This window comes from Petaurus breviceps, unplaced genomic scaffold (genome assembly GCF_028583685.1).
Source record: "Petaurus breviceps papuanus isolate PSGF00001 unplaced genomic scaffold, PetGlider_PUasm1.0 90594, whole genome shotgun sequence".
In the NCBI taxonomy this organism is placed as follows: Eukaryota; Metazoa; Chordata; class Mammalia; order Diprotodontia; family Petauridae; genus Petaurus; species Petaurus breviceps.
This window is the reverse complement of record NW_027187281.1, coordinates 3,458,979-3,479,012: the sequence shown is the minus strand read 5'-3', so window position 1 is coordinate 3,479,012 and position 20,034 is coordinate 3,458,979. Positions and strand designations below refer to the sequence as shown.

The window sequence follows — 20,034 nt, the reverse complement described above, 5'->3', positions numbered from 1 at the left end:
ATCTTATTTTCTTCTGTTTATTCTCTCTTTTTTTAACCTGTTCCTCCTTTTAAATCTATTTTGATTCTGACTTCTTTTATCTTCCCTTTCTTTTATCACCTTTCTCTCCCCTTTCTTTTGTCCTCTTCTCTTCCCTGCTGGGTAAAAATATATCTATTACCAATTGAGTATGTATGTAAGTATGTATATGTGTGTATGTGTATTTTTTTTCCCTTTTTGATGTAATTTAGATGTGACTGAGGTTCAAGCACTACCTACCCCCTCATTCTCATTTTTCCTTCCACTGTAAAAACTATTCCTTGTATGCCTCTTTTATGTGAGATAATTTCTCCTATTTTTATTCTCCCATTCTTATTCTCCCTTCCCCCATTTCCCTGGGCTTCCTTCTTTCTCATCGATCCATTATTTTAAACATCATCTCAGCCTAATTGACTCACTCCCACACCCTAACAATGACAAGGTTCTTAAAAGTTACATGTACCATCTTCCTTATAAAAAGGTAACTGTTTAACCTTATTGAGTCCCTTATGATTTCTCTTTCATGTTTATCTCTTTATGCTCCTCTTAAGTTTTATATTGGAAAGTCAAATATTCTTTTAACCTCTGGTCTTTTCATCAGGAATGTTTGAAAGTTCTCCATTTCTTTAAATGTGATATTTTTCCCTTAAAGAACTTTACTCACTTTTTCTGGGCAGGTTATTCTTGGTGTTATTCAAGTTCTTTTGCCTTCCAAAATATCATATTCTAGCCCCTCCACTTGTTTAATGTTGTAGCTGCTAAATCTTGTGTGTTACTGACTGTGGCTCTACAGTATTTGAATGGTTTCTTCCTGGATGCTTGAAGTATTTTCCTTTTGACCTGGGAGCGTTGGAATTTGGCTGTAATATTCCCTGGAGTTTTATCTTTGGGATCTCTTTTAGATGGTGATTGGTGGATTCTTTCAGTTTATATTTTATCTTCTGGTTCAGCAATATTGGGGGCAGTTTTCCTGGATAATTTCTTGAAATATGTCTAGGCTTTTTTGACTTTGTTTTATTTTTTCTTGATGTCTCATGCAGTCATTAGTTTCCATTGCCCAATACTAATTTTTAAGGAATTATTTTCTTCAGTAATCTTTTGTACCTTTTTTTCCCCATTTGGCCAATTCTATTTTTAAGGTATTATTTTCTTCAATATTTTTGTGTGTGTTTTTTTGCAAGCTGTTGTTTGTATTCATAATTTTCTTCCTTTGCTTCCATTTCTTCATCTACTTCTTCCTCTACTGCTCTTAACTGATTTTGAAAGTAATTTTTTTTAGCTATTCCAGGAATTCTTTTTGATCTTGTGTACAATTCACATTTTTTTCCCCTTTGAGGCTTTGCTTGTAGCTGTTTTGACTTAATTGTGTTCTTCTGAGTTTGTGTCTTAATCTTCCCTGTCACCATAGTAATTTTTTATAGTCAGGTTTTTTTTTTACTGTTGGTTTTTTTTTTCATTTATCCAATACTATTTCTTGATTTTGAAATTTATGTTAAAGTTGAATTCTGTTGCTGGCTTTAGGTAGTGGGAGGAACACTGTCTCAAGCTTCAGGATTTTTTTTCAGTGCTGTTCCCAGAACTAGTTTCAGGGTTATGAAAGTTTTCAATGCTTCCAAGGTGGTGTGATCTGGGGAGATGTGTGGTCAACTATTCTCCTGGTCTGTACTCTTGTCCTTATACAGAAAAGACCCTTGATCCCTTTGGATTGCAATCATTACTCCTGCTTAGGGCCCCTGTTCCCTTGGGATCAGAAATTATATTTACATAAGTTAAAAAAAAACTTTTGCTTGGATAAAATTGATGAAGATAGAGAGTTAGGGAAATTATACAATGGGGAAAATAAATTTATAAAATATCACTGATGAAAGTTTGATGTCCAAAATAGGAAACTGACACAAATGTCATGCACAGAAAGTTATATCATAATAAATGGTCAAAGGAGATGAGCAGTTTTCAATCAACCAACAAGCATTTATTAATCACTGACTATAGTTCTGGCATGCTGTTAGATGTTAGAGATACCAAGACAAAAATCAAACATTTTCTGCTCTTAAGAAGTTTATATTTTATTGGGAGAAACTATCTATCTATCTATCTCTATCCTCTATCCTATCATATATAATAAATATGATTTTTGTGGGAGGGGAGAGGAATGTATGAGTGTGGCTGGGATCAGAAAATACTTTATGTAGATGATATAAGTGAGATAACACGCATAAATCACTTTATAAACCTTAAAGGCCTATGTAAATGTGAGCTTGTATATCTAGCTTGTAGAAATAATAGCAAGAGGAGGAGTAGAAGCAGTAGCAGCAGTAATAGTAGTAATAGCATTATTATATGATGCTTGAGTTTCCCTTTGAAGGAAACAAGGGGTTCTATGAGAAGAACGTGAAGAGTGGTACATTCCAAGAATTGGGGACTACCAATGGAAAGGCACAGAGATGGGAGATGGAAGGTCCTTTGTGAAGACTTGCAAAAAGGCCAGTTTGACTGGACTGCAGAATATGAAAAGCAAATGATGTATGATAATGTATGGTAAGACTTGAAAGCTTAGTTTGGGGTTAGGTTGTGAAAGATTTTAAATGCCAAACAGAGGAATTTATATTTGATCCTAGAAGCAATAGGAAGTGAGAGGATAAATTTAGTGGGTGGGGTTTGACATGATCACAGGTGTGCTTTAAAAGTACTTCCTGGGGGTGGCTAGGTGATGCAGTGATTAGAGCACTGGCCCTGGAGTCAGGACCTAAATTCAAATCCAGCCTCAGACACTTGACACACTTACTAGCTGTGTGACTTTGGGCAAGTCACTTAACCCCAATTGCCCTCCAAAAAGCAAAAAAAAAGAAAAAGCAAACAAAGCCAAGAAGTACTCTGTGAATGGTGGATTGGAATATGAAGCAGGTTGACCAATTAGGAAACAATTGCAATGGTCCAGGTGAGATAAGCTCCTGAATGAAAATTGTGGCTGTAGGATGTAGGATGAGAGAGAATGAGACAGATGCAACAGGTGTTACAGAAGAAGAATTGACAAGATTTGGCAACTGATGCGATATTTGGGGTGAGAGAGTAAGGCATCAAAGACGACTCTGAAGTTACAAACCTAGGGAATTGGAAGAATGAAGGTGCCCTGGACAGAAATAGGAAAAGTTAGGAAGAGAGGTGGGTTTTGGGAAAAGAAAATGAGTTCTCATTTGTTCATAGAAGGATAATTTAATCACCATCCTTATATTTCTGTTAACATCATTAGAGTAAAATCAACTCTTAACTTGCTCTTAAAGTTACCTGCTTGTTCTGTGAAGCACTTAAGTCACATAGAACAGGTACAGACAATTCTAATTGCAGTAAGCAAAGACCAAGATGCTCTTCAGAGACTGTGCATTCAGAAAGGAGAGTCAAGGACTGGACTTTGAACCAGGAAACATTTAGATCATCTACCTGGTATTCAGGACTGTTGTACTGAGGCTGGCTTAGCTCTGGAGAGAGGTGTCGTGTAGCACATAAGACAGAGAGAAGAACAGAGCTGGGGCTCAGCTGTGGTGATCTGGGATATTCCCCTTTCTTTCTCTTCTAGGTATCAGGTGTTATGTATGACCCTGGCTGCTGTTTCTCCATGGGGACAGAAAGCCAGGATTTCACATGGCATTTATGTGTGTGTGTCTGTCTGTGTATGTGTGTGTGTGTCTGTGACTGTGTGTGTGTAAGGGCAATCTGACAGGGTCCACATCTGAATATTGTGATGCTTGAGAATCAGAACACAAGATATATGCACAAAGTATAAGAGTTGAATAGATTTAGAAGTAGAAGACATATCGGACATCATCCAGTTGAACTCCCTAATTTTGAAAATAAGAAACTGAATCACAAAGAAGCTGTGATCTGCCTGTCGTCACACAGCTAGCGAGTAGCAGAAATGAGATTTGAATCCTGGGTCTTCTGAATCCAAATTCAGCCCTCTTTAGACTGCACTGTGCCGCCTTTCAGGTCTCGGTAGTAATGACACCCACCCTTTCATAATGCCTTATTAAAGAGCCCAAAACCCTATTTCCCCAAGAAATGGCCCAGTTGTGAGCATCTTTGTGGAAAACGTTGGCAAAGTCATTGTTGATTAATGTCACATCTTTTACTTTTCTTTTTAGAACTGTGTATCAACTGTTAAGCCACAACTCAGAAAGCAAGGATGCTTAACTCTTCAAAGAACTTAAATTACAAAAATATGACAAATCAGTGGAGTTATTTGCCCTTAAGCACCCTACAGTAAAATTCAATGAACAAGACTATGTGGGAAACAGAGGGTTGTAGTTAAGTTACTTTTCTGGTTAACTGAGGTAACTTTTTCCCCCCAAATCTGCTTGTTGGAAATGTTCCTAAAATTTGCCACTTCACATTTTTGTTTTAGTTTAGGGAACACACCTGATTCTTTCCCGAATGATTGTGGGTCTTCTTTTTTTGTTTGTATTTGTATCCCAGGGGCTTAGCACAGGTCCTGACACATAGTAGTTGCTATGTAAATGCTTATTTCCCTTTCTTTCCTTCCCACTGTTATGTAATTATAGAAGGTGTAAGTAGTTGGGTTGGTAGAAAAAATGTTCCAGGGAACACTGGGGATTTGTTTGATTAAATCCTTGCTATCTAACGTTGACTAGCTCCTCATTGCTACACAGCAATCCTCTATTCAGCTCTGATCCACTCCCTACCACATTCTCTATTCTCACCTGCTCCAAACCTTCTCCTCTGTCTCACTTATGACCACTGGCATTCTTGGTTTCCTATAGGACTCAGCTCAGGTGCCACCTGCTGCGGAAGACCTTTACCTGTTATCCAGACTACACGTGTAGTTGAATAGACAGCAGAGTTGGTCCATCAGTACATGCATCTTTGACAGATATTGTCAGTGGACATTGACTTGGACAAATCCCTCAAGCCTAATCCTTTTCCTCTATTAGTAGATGACCTTGCTTTCTGTTTTACTGATGTAATAGAGGTACCCTAGCTTTGAACTCACAAAAACTATGTTCATTCCCAGGGGAACCTGACATCTTAAAGAGTGGGGTCAGACTCTCTTATTGTCTCTGACTTTTTATGCTCCTATCCTGAAGCCCCACAGAAAATTATTGAAAGCTTAGGCATATTTCATATCTAAGGTTTATCAAATGAAATCAGAAATGTATTCAATGTTCAATATAGAACAGGTATAGGACAGCTATTTGTTTTTATCACGTAAAAGAAATGCCTAAAACACAGATCCATAATTATGCGTTGACAGAGACTGACAACACATCACAGTAACTTTTAACTCCTATTATACTCTCCTAGGAGGTCAGTACTTAGAACTTGAAACATTTTATGGGACAGCTGAAGAGACATTTTACCTTCAACTTGGCTCTATACTTTCCCAGAAACTCTTGAGGGCCATGTCTTCCAGCAGTCAATCAGTTAACAAATGTTTATTAAGCACTTAATATGTGCCTGGCACTTTACTAAGTACTAAAGACACAAATACATGCAAAAAGAATGACAGTCCCTACCCTCAAGGACCTTATATTCAAAGGAGGAATATTACACGTAAAAGGGTGCTGAAGAGCAAAGATGGGAAGGTACTATGATTATGAAGTCCTAGGAGTCATAAGCAGAACTGGGAGAAGAATGAAAGATGGCCAGCCTGAAACCTTGCCCAGGACAGAATCCATGCCCTCCCTCCCCTACCACGAGGAACTCACCAGTGGGAGAAGGGGGTAGAAAGGTTGGAGGGATGTTCTAGGGTAAGATAGCTAGTAGTGTTCAGGGGAGTTCGAGGGTTAAGGGTAGCTAAGGAATGTTGGCAAAGTCCAGAGAGCCAGAAGCAAAATTTGAAGAAGAATGAAGGGTGGGTTGCATGGGCCCATTCCCAAAATGGAGGCCTTAGAAGGAATTCACCAATAGGAAAAGGGGACCACAGGGACAGAGACACAGTGGTAATATCTGGAGGGTGAGAAGTAGAGCTGGGAAATGAATGAAAGATGGCCAGCCAGGATTAGTTTCATCCTTTCTGAGAGGGGTGTAATTGTAGAAGACTCTTCTCTTCCTGCATTCCTCACCGCATACGAGAAGTACAAGAGCAAAGCTCCAAGTGTCTCCATACACTCAATAGATGGTAACAGAGATGAGGAAGAGTGAGAGTGGACGTTGTCTCCTCCTTTTTAGTCTATTGAGTGGTCACTCAACTTAGTGACCAATTCTCTTGGACTTGGCTCTCTCCTGTCATCACAGGGCCCAAGAGATTGCTAAATCATCTGAAAGTTCTCTAGAACCTTGCTTATATCTTCAAATGTGGAACTCAGTTCAGTTCAATGCATGACTCATGGGATGTGTTCCATCCCATTACACTGAGAAGACTGAAGCCATGTGCTCACCTCTCCTGCAACTACAAAACTCAGAATGTCTTCATCCATACTTTCCTTTTTCCATCTAGTATCAAAAGATAATGTTGCCTCCTCTCTTACTAAGATTAATTTTCTGCTTGTACATTATTCTACCAACTCTCATCTGCTCTGCGTCTTTGTCTTCATTTCATCAATTGTTCCCTCTGTCTCTTATCTAATCTTTCCTTCTTTGCTAGCTCCTCTGCCTATAAGAGGCAGCTAGGTGGTAAAGTGAATAGAGTGCCAGGCCTGGAGTCAGGAAGACCTGGCCTCACGAGCCATGTGACCCTGGGCAAGTCACTTAACCCTGTTTGCCTCTGTAAAATAAGCTGGGTATCAAGTGTTACAAATGACCTTGCTTTTGTTTCTCCATGGGTATAGAAAGCCAGGATTTCATGTGGAATTTATGTGTGTATGTGTGTCTGTGTGTGGCAAATTACATTAGCAAGATTATTCTGTCAGTTATAGGTAGGAGAGATTAGAGGTGAGGGTGATTGGAAGCAGGTGTAATAATTAGGAGACTATTAATGTAGTATAGGTGAAAAGTCACAGGTAACTAAAGTAGGAAGTTAGTTCTTCGAATGGCAAACTACTGGTATCTTTGCCAAGAAAACATCAGACATGACTGAAATGACTGAAAACTTTTTTGGCTCATCCTGCTATGACTACAATTGCCCCTTGTCCAAGACAGTACCATGGTCTTTGTTACTATTGGTGTCCTTAATTCTTGCATGACACATAGGTGCTTAATAAATGCTTACTGATTGATTTAATAAATGCTTCTTGAATTGAATTGCTTCACTGTTTTCTGCTGTTTGGCTCTGTTTGAAGATAGTCCAATACTTTGTTTGCCATTGTCCACCTGTGCCTTTCCCAGAAGCACAGTAATCATTCTACAGATGCTTTCTGGTTGTTGACGTTTCTCCTCTAGGAGACTGGCAGCTCTTGAACAGATGAAGCTTGGAAAGATTACCTGGAATCCCTACTAGCAGTCATAGTTCTTTTTACCTCCTTCATGCCCAGGGCCAGACTGCTCTGGGCTTTTAATTTCATCTTTTCTTTCATGCTGGGTCCCACCCTACTAACAAAGGACTTCTCAGGTGCTGAAGGAACTACCTTGACTACCTGGGCTGAAGTTTCATTTCCCATTCTTTGCGATGCCACATTGAATACACTTCCTTTCTCTCTCACCCAGTATCTGGGAGGTATAACCTTTTATCCAAACCAGTAATTCTCATTGATGATTTAAGGTACCAAAGGCTTCTCAAGTTCTCTTTCCATTTACTGTTCCATTTTCTTCTTGTAGGGTAGCTTGGCAAGGTCTTAAAAATTATCCTGGTGATGCTTTAAGAAAGCACTAGCAGAGGGAGGGTCAACCTTGTCCCTGGACAGTTGGCAAGGGTTCAGATTCCCACTACATGAGCATTGTTAGGTTTCCTCTATCTTAAAACAAAACAAAAACATTTCCCTTGGCCTTGTTACCTGTCTTAAGCTTCTCAGGCTGCCATTCTATAGCTTTTAAAATTCTGGAAAGAATCCCCCAGTCCCATTGCTTTTATTTCCTTACCACCCACTTACTGGTCAGCTTAAAATCTGGCTTCCATCCCTACTTCCATCTATTCCACCTCCACACTATCTTTGAGACCTTTTCCATTCACAGAACTAACGTCCTAGTTTAGTTACCTGTGACCTTTCACCTGGACTACATTAATGGTCTCCTAATTATTACACCTGCTTCCAATCACCCTCATCTCTAATCTCTCCTTCCTATAACTGACAGAATAATCTTGCTAATGAAAAGCTAGGTATCAGGTGTAAAAAACAAATAAACAAAAACAACTTTCTATGACTCCTCATTGTATAGGAGAAAAAAAATTCTTTAGACTGGTATTCAATACTACTCTCTGGCTCCAACCCATTTTTCCAGACTTATTTCACATTGCTCTGCTTTTGACCTTCTAATGTTCCACAAATCCATACTGTTTTCTTCTTTTTTCATACTATCATGGTGGAGATTGCCCATGCCTAGAATGTACTCCTTCTATATTTCCACCTATTGAAAGCCTTGTCATTCAAACCCCACCATTTTCTCCATGAAGCCTCCCATGATTAGGCCTCCTCTTCCCACTTATCCAAACTTCTTACACATTGCTACCCTCTGTCCACTCTACAATCCAGCTGTAATGGTCCACTTTACTTCTCCTCACACCTGACACTGTCTCCCAATTTTGTGCATTTGTACAAGCTATCCCCCATGCTTAGAATGCCCTCTCTTTTCACTTATGACTACTAGAATTCTAGGTTTCCTATAGGACTCAGCTCAAATACCACCTTCTGCAGAAGACTTTTATCCATTAGCCAGACTAGGATATGCAGTTGGATGGGCAACGCACAGAGATGGTCCATCAATACACGCATCTTTAACAGATATTGTCAATGGACATTGATTTGTACTAAGGAATGAATAGAAGGGGGAAAAGTGGGTTGGGGTGTCTTTGGAAAGCTGTGTAGTTTTAATGACCCCAAACTTCTCTCTGAAATAAAGGTCCCTCTTTTTTAACCAATATTCTTCCACTGATGCTCTAAGACTGTGAGTCATAGAACACTAAACATTTCCAAGGAACTAAATCTATAGGTCACTCAAAAGGCAATGGAGAAATTCTTAAGGAGCATGAGTAATTGGCAAAACATTGTAAGTAAAGAACCATGCAAGAAAAACGACTTAATGGATGTCGGCTGAACTGTATAATCTAAAATAAAGATGGACATCATGCTCCATTACTATCCACACCTGGGAAAAGGTCCCCATGACAGTGTCTTTTCTGTCCCATCCTGCTAGAGGACAAGAATCTCACAGGATGTTCAATCATGGATGGACTTTGATCTGCACTGCTGGACAAAGTACCCTCAGATCCTTGGAAGTATAAAAAGTAGCTTTTTGTCCTCTCCCCTGCCAAGTTTGACCAGGATTCGAGTGATCATATATTTTTGCATCTAATGAATTATATACATCCTTTGCCTGAATCCAAAGATCACTATATATATATATATATATATATATATATATATATATATATTTGAGCAAAACCAAAGACAAGGGGACAGCTCAAAAGCTTTTCCAGTATTATTAACTAATTAACAGGCAGAGAAGCAGTTGAAAAGGAAAATTTGTTACAAAGTATGTGTTCTTCCTCTTTGAACTCTCCTAATTGATGGAGAAGCTTTTATTTAATTGTGGAGCCAAATCACTTTATGTAACATTACTAAAGATTCAGCTGAAAGAAATGCATTTCCTTTTGTAGCCCGATGTGTTAGAGAAGTCAGGGCTCATCTGAAATAGGACAGGTACCTATGCTTGGGTGGATTCAGAATTATCAGTAAAAGCAGAGGCTCCTTAAAAAGTATGTCACAGAATTGAGACTTACTTCACTTGAGAATCTATGAAATTTGAAGCATTACAGAAGTTTTGAATTATCCATCTTTCAGGGCCCTTGCTACTACCTCTTCCATATTATCTCCCTTGATTCTCAACACTAGTCAGTAGTGTGTGCTCTCTCTGTCTCTATCTCTCTCCTCCTTCCTTCCTTCCCTCTTTCTGCCTCTCTCTGTCTCTGTCTGGCTCTGTCTTTTTCTCTCTCTGTCTCTGCCTCTCTGTGTCTCTGTCTCTGTCTCTTTCTGTCTCTCTGTGTCTCTGTCTCTGTCTTTCTCTTTCTATCTCTCGACTGGGTCTTCATGTCTTGCCCAAGTAACATGAAAGCAATCCCATTGCAGATCAGCGCAGGAACTTAGTAGTCCTCTGTTTCTGACCTGAGCTAATTTACCCTTCCTTAGATAGACTAATGCTTCCCCCATACCGGCTTCCAGGGTCTCATTTGGTGCTAGACTTTGTACAGACACCTGCTCAGCTTAGCCCACTGCAGCTCAGAACTCCTGAACTCAAGAAGTCCACCAATCTCAGCCTCCCTGGTAGAAGGATTACAGGTACATACCACTACACCTGAGCATTAGTGGTCTTGAGCTATTTGAGCATTCATAATCAGTTTCATATTTATTTGTGCACAAGTCTTATGCTTTCTATCAGACTGTAAGGTTATTTAGAGCAAGTTTTAAACCTTAAAACCCCCCAATAACTTTGTTTCTCCCTCAGTACATAGATTGGTACTCCTATGGAACAGATCTTTTACAAGTATTTGTTAAATGGAATTGAACTGAGCCTGCAAAACTTGTCTTTGTCTCTCACAGGCATATCACACATTCTGATGAGTTTTCCTCAGCTGCAGAAGTTATAGATGTTCACTTAGAAAATTCAGCAATAATCAGAGGACTAATTTCCCCATATGCTCTTGTTATGACTTCTCATGAAAATTTCCAGACAAGATCCAGGATGGTGAGTGTATTTTTAGATACTGGTGTGTATCTATCCAATTGGACTTGAGAAACCATCTGGTGTCAGCAGCACAAGGTGAGAGCCAGCTCAGATGCCAGCCAAAGGGTAGAGAGAGGAGCTATGAGATTATCATCCTGGTAACAATGATGTCTGGGATAAGGACTGGAAATGCGGTTTCATGGATAGAAGGAAAGAACTTCCTGGTGAGGAAACATCTTTTTTCCAGTGCAGGCTGGCACCATCCCTGTAGCTTAGTCTTAAGAGTGTTGTTCACAGCCCTGAGAGGTTAAACACAGGCAGCGTAGGTCAGACACTGGTACTGGACCGGAGGCCAGCTTTCTGTCCCTCTGCCGTGCTGCTCCCCAATAATGGCGACAACAACCATGGCTTGATGCACTTTTCATGCTGTTTCATTTGAACCTCGGGACTCTCTGTGAGATGGATGCAATCACTATCCTCATTTTACAGATGAGGAAACAGAGACTGAGAGAGATGAAAGGATTTGCTCAGGATCCCACACAAGTATCTGGGGCAGGAGTAGAGGCCATTTCTTCTCAAATCCAAGACCGGCAACCTATCTGTTAGGCCTCCTAGCTGCCTCATGGTTCACTCTATTGCACTTTAATGCTTTAGAAAAAGCTCTTTTCCTCACAACAAACCTGAAAGGTAGGTAGGGAAAGGAAGCTGGTGGTGCAGAGGACAGAACACTGGCTCTGCAGTCAAAAAGACCAGAGTTCAAATCCAGCCTCAGACACTTACTAGCTGTGGGACCCTGGACGAGTCACTTAGCCTGTTTGACTCAGTTTCCTCATCCATAAAATGAGGGTGATAATAACAGCATGTACCTCCAAGGGTTGTTGTGAGGATTGATTACAGTCATTGTAAAAGGTGATTAGCACAATGCCTGGGACTTAGTAAATGCTATGTAAATATTGTTTGCCTTCCCTTAAAGCATTAAGTCCCCCATTTTACAGATGTAGAAACTGAGACTCACAGAACAAAGCAACCTCTTGAAGGTTACAAGCTTGAAGTGAAACAGTAAATCTGGGATTTGAACCTAAATGATCTTGTAACTCACATACCAAAGCAAGACAAATTGTGCTCTTAAAAAACGTGCACTCTAGGGGTGGCTAGATGTGCAGTGAATAGAGCACTGGCCCAGAGTCAGGAGGACCTGAGTTCAAATGCAGCATCAGACACTTACACTTACTAGCCATGTGACCTTGGGCAAGTCACTTAACCCCAATTGCCCTGCCTTCCGTCCTCCAAAAAAAAAAAAGAAAAAGAAACCATGCACTCTAACAGCAGGCTACAAAAGCAGCCATGGCTCACTATTGGCAGGCCAGTGGACAATTGCTGGACTTGGAACCTTGAAGATCTGAGTTCCAGTCCTGTCTCAGTCACATGCTTGGCTGTGTGACCCTGGGCAAGTTGCTTAATCTCTGCCTCAGTTTCCTCACCTATAAAATGGGGATAATAATAGCACTGACTTCCCTGAGTAGCTGTGAGGATCAAATGAGATAAAGTACATTGCGAACCTTACAGTTATATGAATGCTAGTTTTAAAGATAATAGTCATCATCATTATGAATATGTATAGAGGACTGGTGACCAGAGACCATCAGTCAGATGCCATTCAGCACACACTTAAGCAACTTCTTGTGTTGCGGGATCCAGCTGCCCAGAGTGACTTAGCAGCCAGTAAGAGTCTGAGGGGGGCTTGAGTCCAACTCTGTCCACAAGGACCTGCTGCCTGCTGTGCCTCTGGGAGAGGTGCCCTTCATTTTACAGAGTGGTTATGTACCCACAAAATAGACTCACTACTTTATTTCTGAGTTTAAATCTGACCTCACACCCTTCCAAGCTGTGTGACCCTGGGCAAAGCACTTAACCCTGTTTACCTCAGTTTCCTCATCTGTAAAATGAAGATGACATTAATAAGCACCTACCTCACAGGGTTGTTTTGAGGATCAGATTGTAAAGTATTTAGCAAAGTGCCTGACTTGGCACATAGTAAATGCTATTTGAATGTTAGCTATTGTTATTATTATTATTTTCCATTATTAAATTAGAAACACATTCACACAGGGAGAAAAAAACCCTCTCCTTCAAGACAAGTTGAAAACGTTAGCCAAGGATATATTTAAGATAGCAGCCAATCCCATGGCATGTTGGGATTATAGTTTTTGGAAATTTTTTTTGTAATTTTGACCTACCTTCTTCAGCATGAACCCCCTCTTCCCTACAGAGAGAAAGGTCAGAGTCATTATTATTTTTTCTTCAGTATTATACCTTTCTTCCAAAAAACTCAAAGCTTTATTCTGAGAACTTTCAACTTGTAACACAAGCTCTAAAGTTATAAGAAGAGAAGAGGAAAGGGATGGAATTAGAAAAGAAATAGGAGAACGAATATGGAATAGACCATGATTAATTCATGTTCTTGTCAAATTGCAGACAATCTGGGTCTCTGGGCCCGCCTGCTTTGTCTCAGAGCTGGCTCCTTTCATGAAAGGATGCCAATCTAACCATTTGAGTGTCAGCCATTCACCAGTGAACACTGTGGTTTTCTCTTATCTACTTAAATCGTGGGAAGATGATTTGGGTTTCCTGCAGAGTAGATAACATACAACAGACAAGTTGACCTCCATTTCTATTTTTTAGTCCGGCAAACCTCTCTTCTCTATGCTGCCAGTCGCCACAGTAATGATGGAACCAAATGGCAGCTTCAGGAGTGCCAGGGAGAACTGCACTATGGATACCTTCAAGAGGACTTTTTATCCTGGAGTCTACCTGGTCGTATTTGTCGTTGGGGTCTTGGGAAATGGCTTTTCCATATTCATTTTCCTGCAACCTTCTAAAAAGTTCCAATCGGTGAATGTGTTCATGCTGAACTTGGCTATCTCAGACTTCCTGTTTGTGTGCACACTGCCCTTCAGAGCAGACTATTACCTGCGAGGTTCTCACTGGGTGTTTGGAGATACGTCCTGCAGGATTATGTCCTATTCCTTCTACGTCAACATGTACATCAGTGTTTACTTTCTGACCGCGTTGAGCATAGTCCGTTTCCTGGCTACTGTGTGTCCCTTCAGGCTCCTGCATGTGACCAGCCTCAGGACTGCCTGGGGCCTGTGTGTGGCCATCTGGGTCTTCATCATGGCCCCCTCTGCCCTCCTCCTGAGCAGCGGAGCCTCTAATAATGGAAAGCGGGCCACCTGCTTAGAATTAAACCCTAGCAAGATCACCAGGCTGAGGATCCTGAATCACGTGGTGATGGCAGTGGGCTTTATCCTGCCCTTCTTCACTTTGACCATCTGCTATCTGCTGATTATCAAGACCCTGCTAAAGGTCAAGGTTCCAAAGACTCCAGCCCGAATCTCTCACAAGAAGGCTCTGGTCACAGTTACCGTTGCCCTGATTCTCTTCGTGCTGTGTTTTCTGCCCTATCACGTACTGAGAACGCTTCACCTAATGCAGTGGAGGGAGGGCAAGTGCAATGACCAGCTGCACAAGGCCGTCATCATCACCATGGCCTTGGCCGCGTCTAACAGCTGCCTTGATCCTTTGCTCTACTATTTTGCTGGAGAAAATTTTAAACAGAGACTAAGAGCGGTATTCAAAAGGGTATGTTCCCAGAAAAAAATGCACCGGTCCTATTTGTACATGGTTAAACAAACAACACATGAGTAAGAAGTTTTTTTTAGAAAATATTTTTCCTATGCTTGTCATTATTCTGTACACATTTCCCATACTACCTTGCATTTATGCCATCACACTGACAACAAAAAAACCATGCATATTGACTATGATTTGTTTTTTTGTAGCATTTAAAAACATGTCCTTGAGGCACGCTCTAAGTGGTCAAATCTGAAAGAGTAATTTGGCAGAAATAATTTGGGAGAAAGATATTTTTACCTGGGGTAAAAATGGTTGGTGAAAGCTAATGTTTTTTTCTTTCCCCTTTAATAAAAAGGAAAGCTCATTGGAGAGGGAATGGGGAGTGGAGGGTATATCCAGAAATTACTGTGATGTAAAAAAAAAAAAAAAACCAACAAACCCTTTTAAGAAGACAGTTGTAGGATGAATGGGATGCAACATTGGTGTGGATGGCATTGTGGGTGCAGTCATGTCAGCAAAGGTGGTTCAGCCCTCTTGACCACAGGGGTTAGAAAGAAGGTGAGCCCTGGGAGAACGGCGCCACAGGAATGGGACTCTGAAGGTCATGGCCCCAGAATAACCTGCAAAGGATTGTTAGGTGAAATGTTGGGAAAGAAGCAGGTCCACCTCCTAAAAGTAGAGAGGAGGGTTGTCAACTTTTAGATATTGGTGCCCTGGGACAAATCCATAGAGAGAGTTGTACTTAAAGTCAGGAAGAATTGAATTCTATTCTTGTCTCAGACACTCACTAGCTTTGTGACCCTGGGCAAGAATCTTAACCTCTAACAGCCTAAGTTTCCCCATCTGTAAAATGGGTAATGATAGCAGCACCTCATGGTCTGTTTTGAGGAAGTTAACAAGCAATTTTTTAAAAATAAATTAACAAACATTTATTAAGTGCTAACAATTAGAGGTATGAAGCAGGTTTCCTGGGCAGCTAGATGGCGCTGTGGGTAGAGCTCTGGGCCTGGGGTCAGGAAGACCTGAGTTCACATCTGGCCTCAGACACTTACTAGCCGTGTGACCCTGCTTCAGTTTCCTCATCTGTAAAAGAAGCTGGAGAAGAAATGACAAACCACTCCAGCATCTTTACCAAGGAAACCCCAAACAGGGTCACAAAGAGCTGGACATGACTGAACAGCAACACTAAGTGCTTACTATGTGCCAGATGCTGTACTAAGATCCGGATTAAATGAGAAAATATATGTAAAGTGCTTTGCAAACTTTAAAATGTCAGCTATTATTAATTATTAGTATTTGCTCTACTAGTTATGGCTCTATTATATGTTTATAACATGCACAAGTACACACTTGGTATTGGACTATTTGTATATCCATATCTGGGCCTCTGTGACAAATAGGCCAATCAGACCTGTCAGATTTCAGAGAGACTCTGAGAGCTATTTAAAACCACCAGGCTTATTGATTATACTTTACGGTGTCGTGGAAAGAACACTGGACTTGGAATAGGGAGACTTTGGCTTGGATCTTAGCCCTTGGACCACAGCCCCTAGCTTGGAGACCTTAGAGGAAGCCAGTGGGATGAAATTCAAATTGATACCTGAATTCAAGTTTTATTTCTAGTACTTGCTAGTGATGTGACTGTGGATAGGGGACACGACCCTTTTGAATTTTGGATTTTCCATCTGTGAGATGGAAATTCAACAGCCTCTCCTAGCTACCTCAGAGTTTTGAGGCTCAAATGAGTCTTGTATATGAAGAGCTTTGCAGACCTTAAAAACGCCATATAATATCAGCTGTTGTTATCATTGAGCGGTCAGTTAACCCCTTTGACTCTAGTTTTCTTGATGTGTTAGAAAGGGGGAATACTTTGGTGCCTTCCAGCTCAGATTCTTCAGTCCCATTCTTTACAGGGGCCCTATAAAAAGGCTTTCAGATAAACGGAGTAAACAATTCCTTCCCAGGTAGAAACTAACTCCAGCTGTCTTTGTCTGCTTTTATAATGATTCAAAGCCAAGTTCTTATGTTTCAGAAGACCTCTTTCAAAGGGGGGTATTTCAGTGTACTTTGAGGAAGAACTGGTTTGTCTGTTAACAGATAAATGCTCCTATCAAGGGGAATTTCTCCTGTTATGCTAGATACGAACTTGACATTTTCAGAGAAATGTCCATATGCAAATGGACAGAAGACAGCTTAAATGTGAGTGGCTACTTACATTAAAATCACAGTTTTAGTTTTATTTAAATTTTATTAGGAAAGGGTACTAGCAAGAGGGCTTTTAAGCCCCAACTCTGTGGTTAACTAGCTGTGTAAGTTACTTAACCTCTCTCTAGTTCTTAAATTCCTTGTATGTAAAATAAGGTCCTTCTCAGCTCTAAAGTTCTATACTCATTAGATTATGATATTCAATAAAAATTTTCTCAATTCAATTTAATTAAGCCTGCCTGGGGCAGTAGGAGTAACAGACAACTATATAGCACAGTGGATAGAGTTCTGGACTTGGAGTCAGGAAGACCTCAGTTCAAATTTAGACTTACATACTTACTAGCTGTGTGGCTCTGGATGAGTCACTTAACCTCTGTCTGCTTCAGTTTCCTCTTCTGTAAAATAAAGATAATAATAACACCTACCTCTCAGGTAGGTGAGAATAAAATGAGGTAATATTTGTGAAGAATTTATGAATTGTAGAATGTTACTTATTATGCTACATATATAACTGCTAGTTATTATATGGAGTACTGGAGTTGGAGTCAGAGGCCAGGTGCAAATCCTGGCTCTATAAATTACTACCTAAAACTCATTCTGTCTTTCTGGGCTCTGATTTCCTCAGGCCACTTTCTTGTGAGACAGTATGGTACGGGGGAAAGTGTATGGATTGGAGTTAGACAACATGGCTTCAGATTCAGACTCGGCCACTTACTATCAGTATCACCTTGGACCAGTCATTTATTTTCTATAGGTCTTCGTTTCCTCAAATCTGTAAAATGAAGGGATTGGACTCAATGATATCTGAAGTCCTTTCCCTCTCTCCATCATATTTAACATCCTATGTTCAGAAAAATTGTAATCATGAATACATTTCCCTAATGTTTCCTCTTTTCTCCCTACAGCATCATTCCTGGCACTTAAAACCAAATTTGACTCTTGGTGAGGGGGTGGGGGAAGCACCTGTTATTCAAAGTCTTCTTTTGCAACTTCCAATGAGCAAAATGACAAAAATATCAAATATCCATATGCTAAATTTTAGTTACGAGTTTGAAAATATTTGGAAGGATTTCCAAAATTACATACACAATTGAGTCTTTAACACCACAAAACTGAGCACTAGTTATTATCTGAGCTCGGTTCTGCAATGGGCCATTTTGCAAGTTCTTTGGCACTATCTTGCTAGTGTCAGAATGATCAGTAGTTTATTTCTTTGCCATTAAAGACATATCCCTAGACTGTGTTGGTGGCAGAAAGAGGAGCAAAGATGTACAAAGGAGCAGCACTTGGACATCCCATATTCAGAACCTAGCACCATGTTTGATTAAACCACTGGGCATTTCCAGCGGATATTTAAGGAAGGACTTAAAGAATGATGAGCTGCTGCTGTTATCTCAACTGGCCATCCTTCTGTATCATTTGGGCGATTTTTTTATTTGCCTGTAAAAAGAGTGTGCCCAGAGTAATTTCCCATTAATCCAGTCGCCACAGTCATGGAGCCTGGTTTCCTTTCCCTTTATGTCACTTTTTGGCATCTTACTCTAAGTTGGAATAGGCATTTTCATAACATATTCAAATTTGTAACCAAGGGATTGTCTCGGTGTGTGCGTGTGTATGGTGGTCAGTCAATAAAGCCTCATGAAATGCTTGCTATGTGCCAGGTCAGGCACTGTGCCAAGAGCTGGGGATACAAAAAGAGGAAAAAGACAGTATCTGCCCTCAAGGAGCTCCCAATCTAATGGTGCATGTGAGACAATCCTGTCCCCTGGAACCTCTGAACACTCTAGGAAATCTTTTTAGTTCCTTATGTATAATACAGTATACATGCTATATTTATTTTCAATAAATAAAAAGCTGTTTTAGTTTAAATCTTTGTTATTTTTAGTCTTGAATTTTTCCTTAATGTTCCCATCAGAAGATATTGTGAAGGCTATAGAATTGGCTTGAAAGCTGCACTGTTTGTTTTTAAAAACTATGAGTCTCTATTAAAAGTATCTATTCCTGCCTTTCCCCTCCTGGCTTCAATAGTGTTCAATTCATTACTCTGGTTAGCCCATGCTGACCTCAACCCACCAGAGCCTCCCAAGGCAAGAAGATACAGCCCTTCCCTTCTGCATCACAGCAACAGGTATCAACAATGTGTCAAGACCCAACACAGAAACAAGGAGGAGTTCTCAGTGGCTCTGCTGAAAAGTTGATCTGAGTTCAAAAAATGCCACACTTCTGTAAGAGCCGCTTAATCAGGAGGCTTAGGAAAATGTGATTGGTTTCTTTTAAGTCCTGGGAGGTAGACTGAGAGAGGAAACTTAGCCCTTCTAAGACCAGTATCAATCCTAGCTCAGATCCACCATCAAAGCTGTGAAAAACAAGCAAGGCAAGGGTTGGCGATTGTATCCTGTCTGTACTACTGAATGCTACCATCCATCAGAATCTTTAACCCTTCACTATATTATGTGTGACTTGATTCATCGCAAAATGAAAAGGCCTGTGTCAAGTAGAGACAGAAAAGGAAACTGGAATGATTTCTGGCTTTGGAGCCAGGGTCCCAGATTTGAATCCCACAGCTGCCACATGTTACCTTTAACCTTGGGGTAATTACCTAATCTCTCTGGAAATCAGTCTTCTCATCTGTTTAGATGAGGGAGTTGAATCAGTTGAGCTCTGAGGTTCCTTAAAACTCTAAATCTTGATCTGATTTTTCTTGCACTAAAATATGTGCATTTATTATTTTAAATAGCCTTAGAAAATATAAAAATAGCCTTAGATAGTATAAAAAGTAGCCTAGAAATATGTCCAACATTGGATGCAATGTGCGTTCTATACCCCAGGGGACTATCTATTTTGCTCACCCCTAGACCCAGCTTTTTTGAGACAAGTTAGCCAGGAGAGTGATTTTTTTCAAATAGCTCTGTACATTTACCAACTTAAGATCCTAGAACAGGGGTTCTTAACCTGGTGTCTGTAAACTTACTCATTTTTAAATTTTTTGATAACTTTTTCAATATAACTGATTTCCTTTGTAATCCTATGAATTTTATATTATGTATTTAATAACATTATTCTAAGGAGGAGTCCATAGGCGTCACTAGATTGTCAGAAGGTCCAAACACACACAAAAGTTCAGAACCCCTGCCTAGAAATTCAAATATGCCCGGCAGAATGTGGATTGTCTTTTGGACAGGTGCTCTAGACAAGCCACTCTGTATTTCAAGGAAGATGGGCTCCTGCTAGGGCAGCACAAAACCTTCCTGGAGGCCTTCAACAACATGCTCCTCAAGGAAGCTGCCAACTGTTAAGTTGTGTAGCTAAGACTGGGAAGGGGACTGGGTACCGGATCTGCTTGTTCCAGATTTTAAGCAGATCCTGACTTGTAACAAAGTGGTTCTAACTAATCAATTCTATTTTGTT

General features: G+C 40.3%; 1 protein-coding gene across 6 annotated transcripts in view; it reads left to right on the top strand.

Annotated features, from left to right (window-relative positions):
- Window positions 1-18,622, top strand: part of CYSLTR2 (cysteinyl leukotriene receptor 2) — a 114,280-nt gene extending 95,658 nt beyond the window's left edge. For all 6 annotated transcript variants that reach the window (XM_069063660.1, XM_069063657.1, XM_069063658.1 and 3 more), the window contains 2 exons: window positions 10,662-10,806; window positions 13,468-18,622. In XM_069063660.1, coding sequence (XP_068919761.1) covers window positions 10,768-10,806; window positions 13,468-14,493 — 1,065 coding nt within the window. In that variant the 5' untranslated portion in view covers window positions 10,662-10,767 and the 3' untranslated portion in view covers window positions 14,494-18,622. The remainder of the gene's footprint in view (window positions 1-10,661; window positions 10,807-13,467) is intronic.
- Window positions 18,623-20,034: the final 1,412 nt, after the last annotated feature.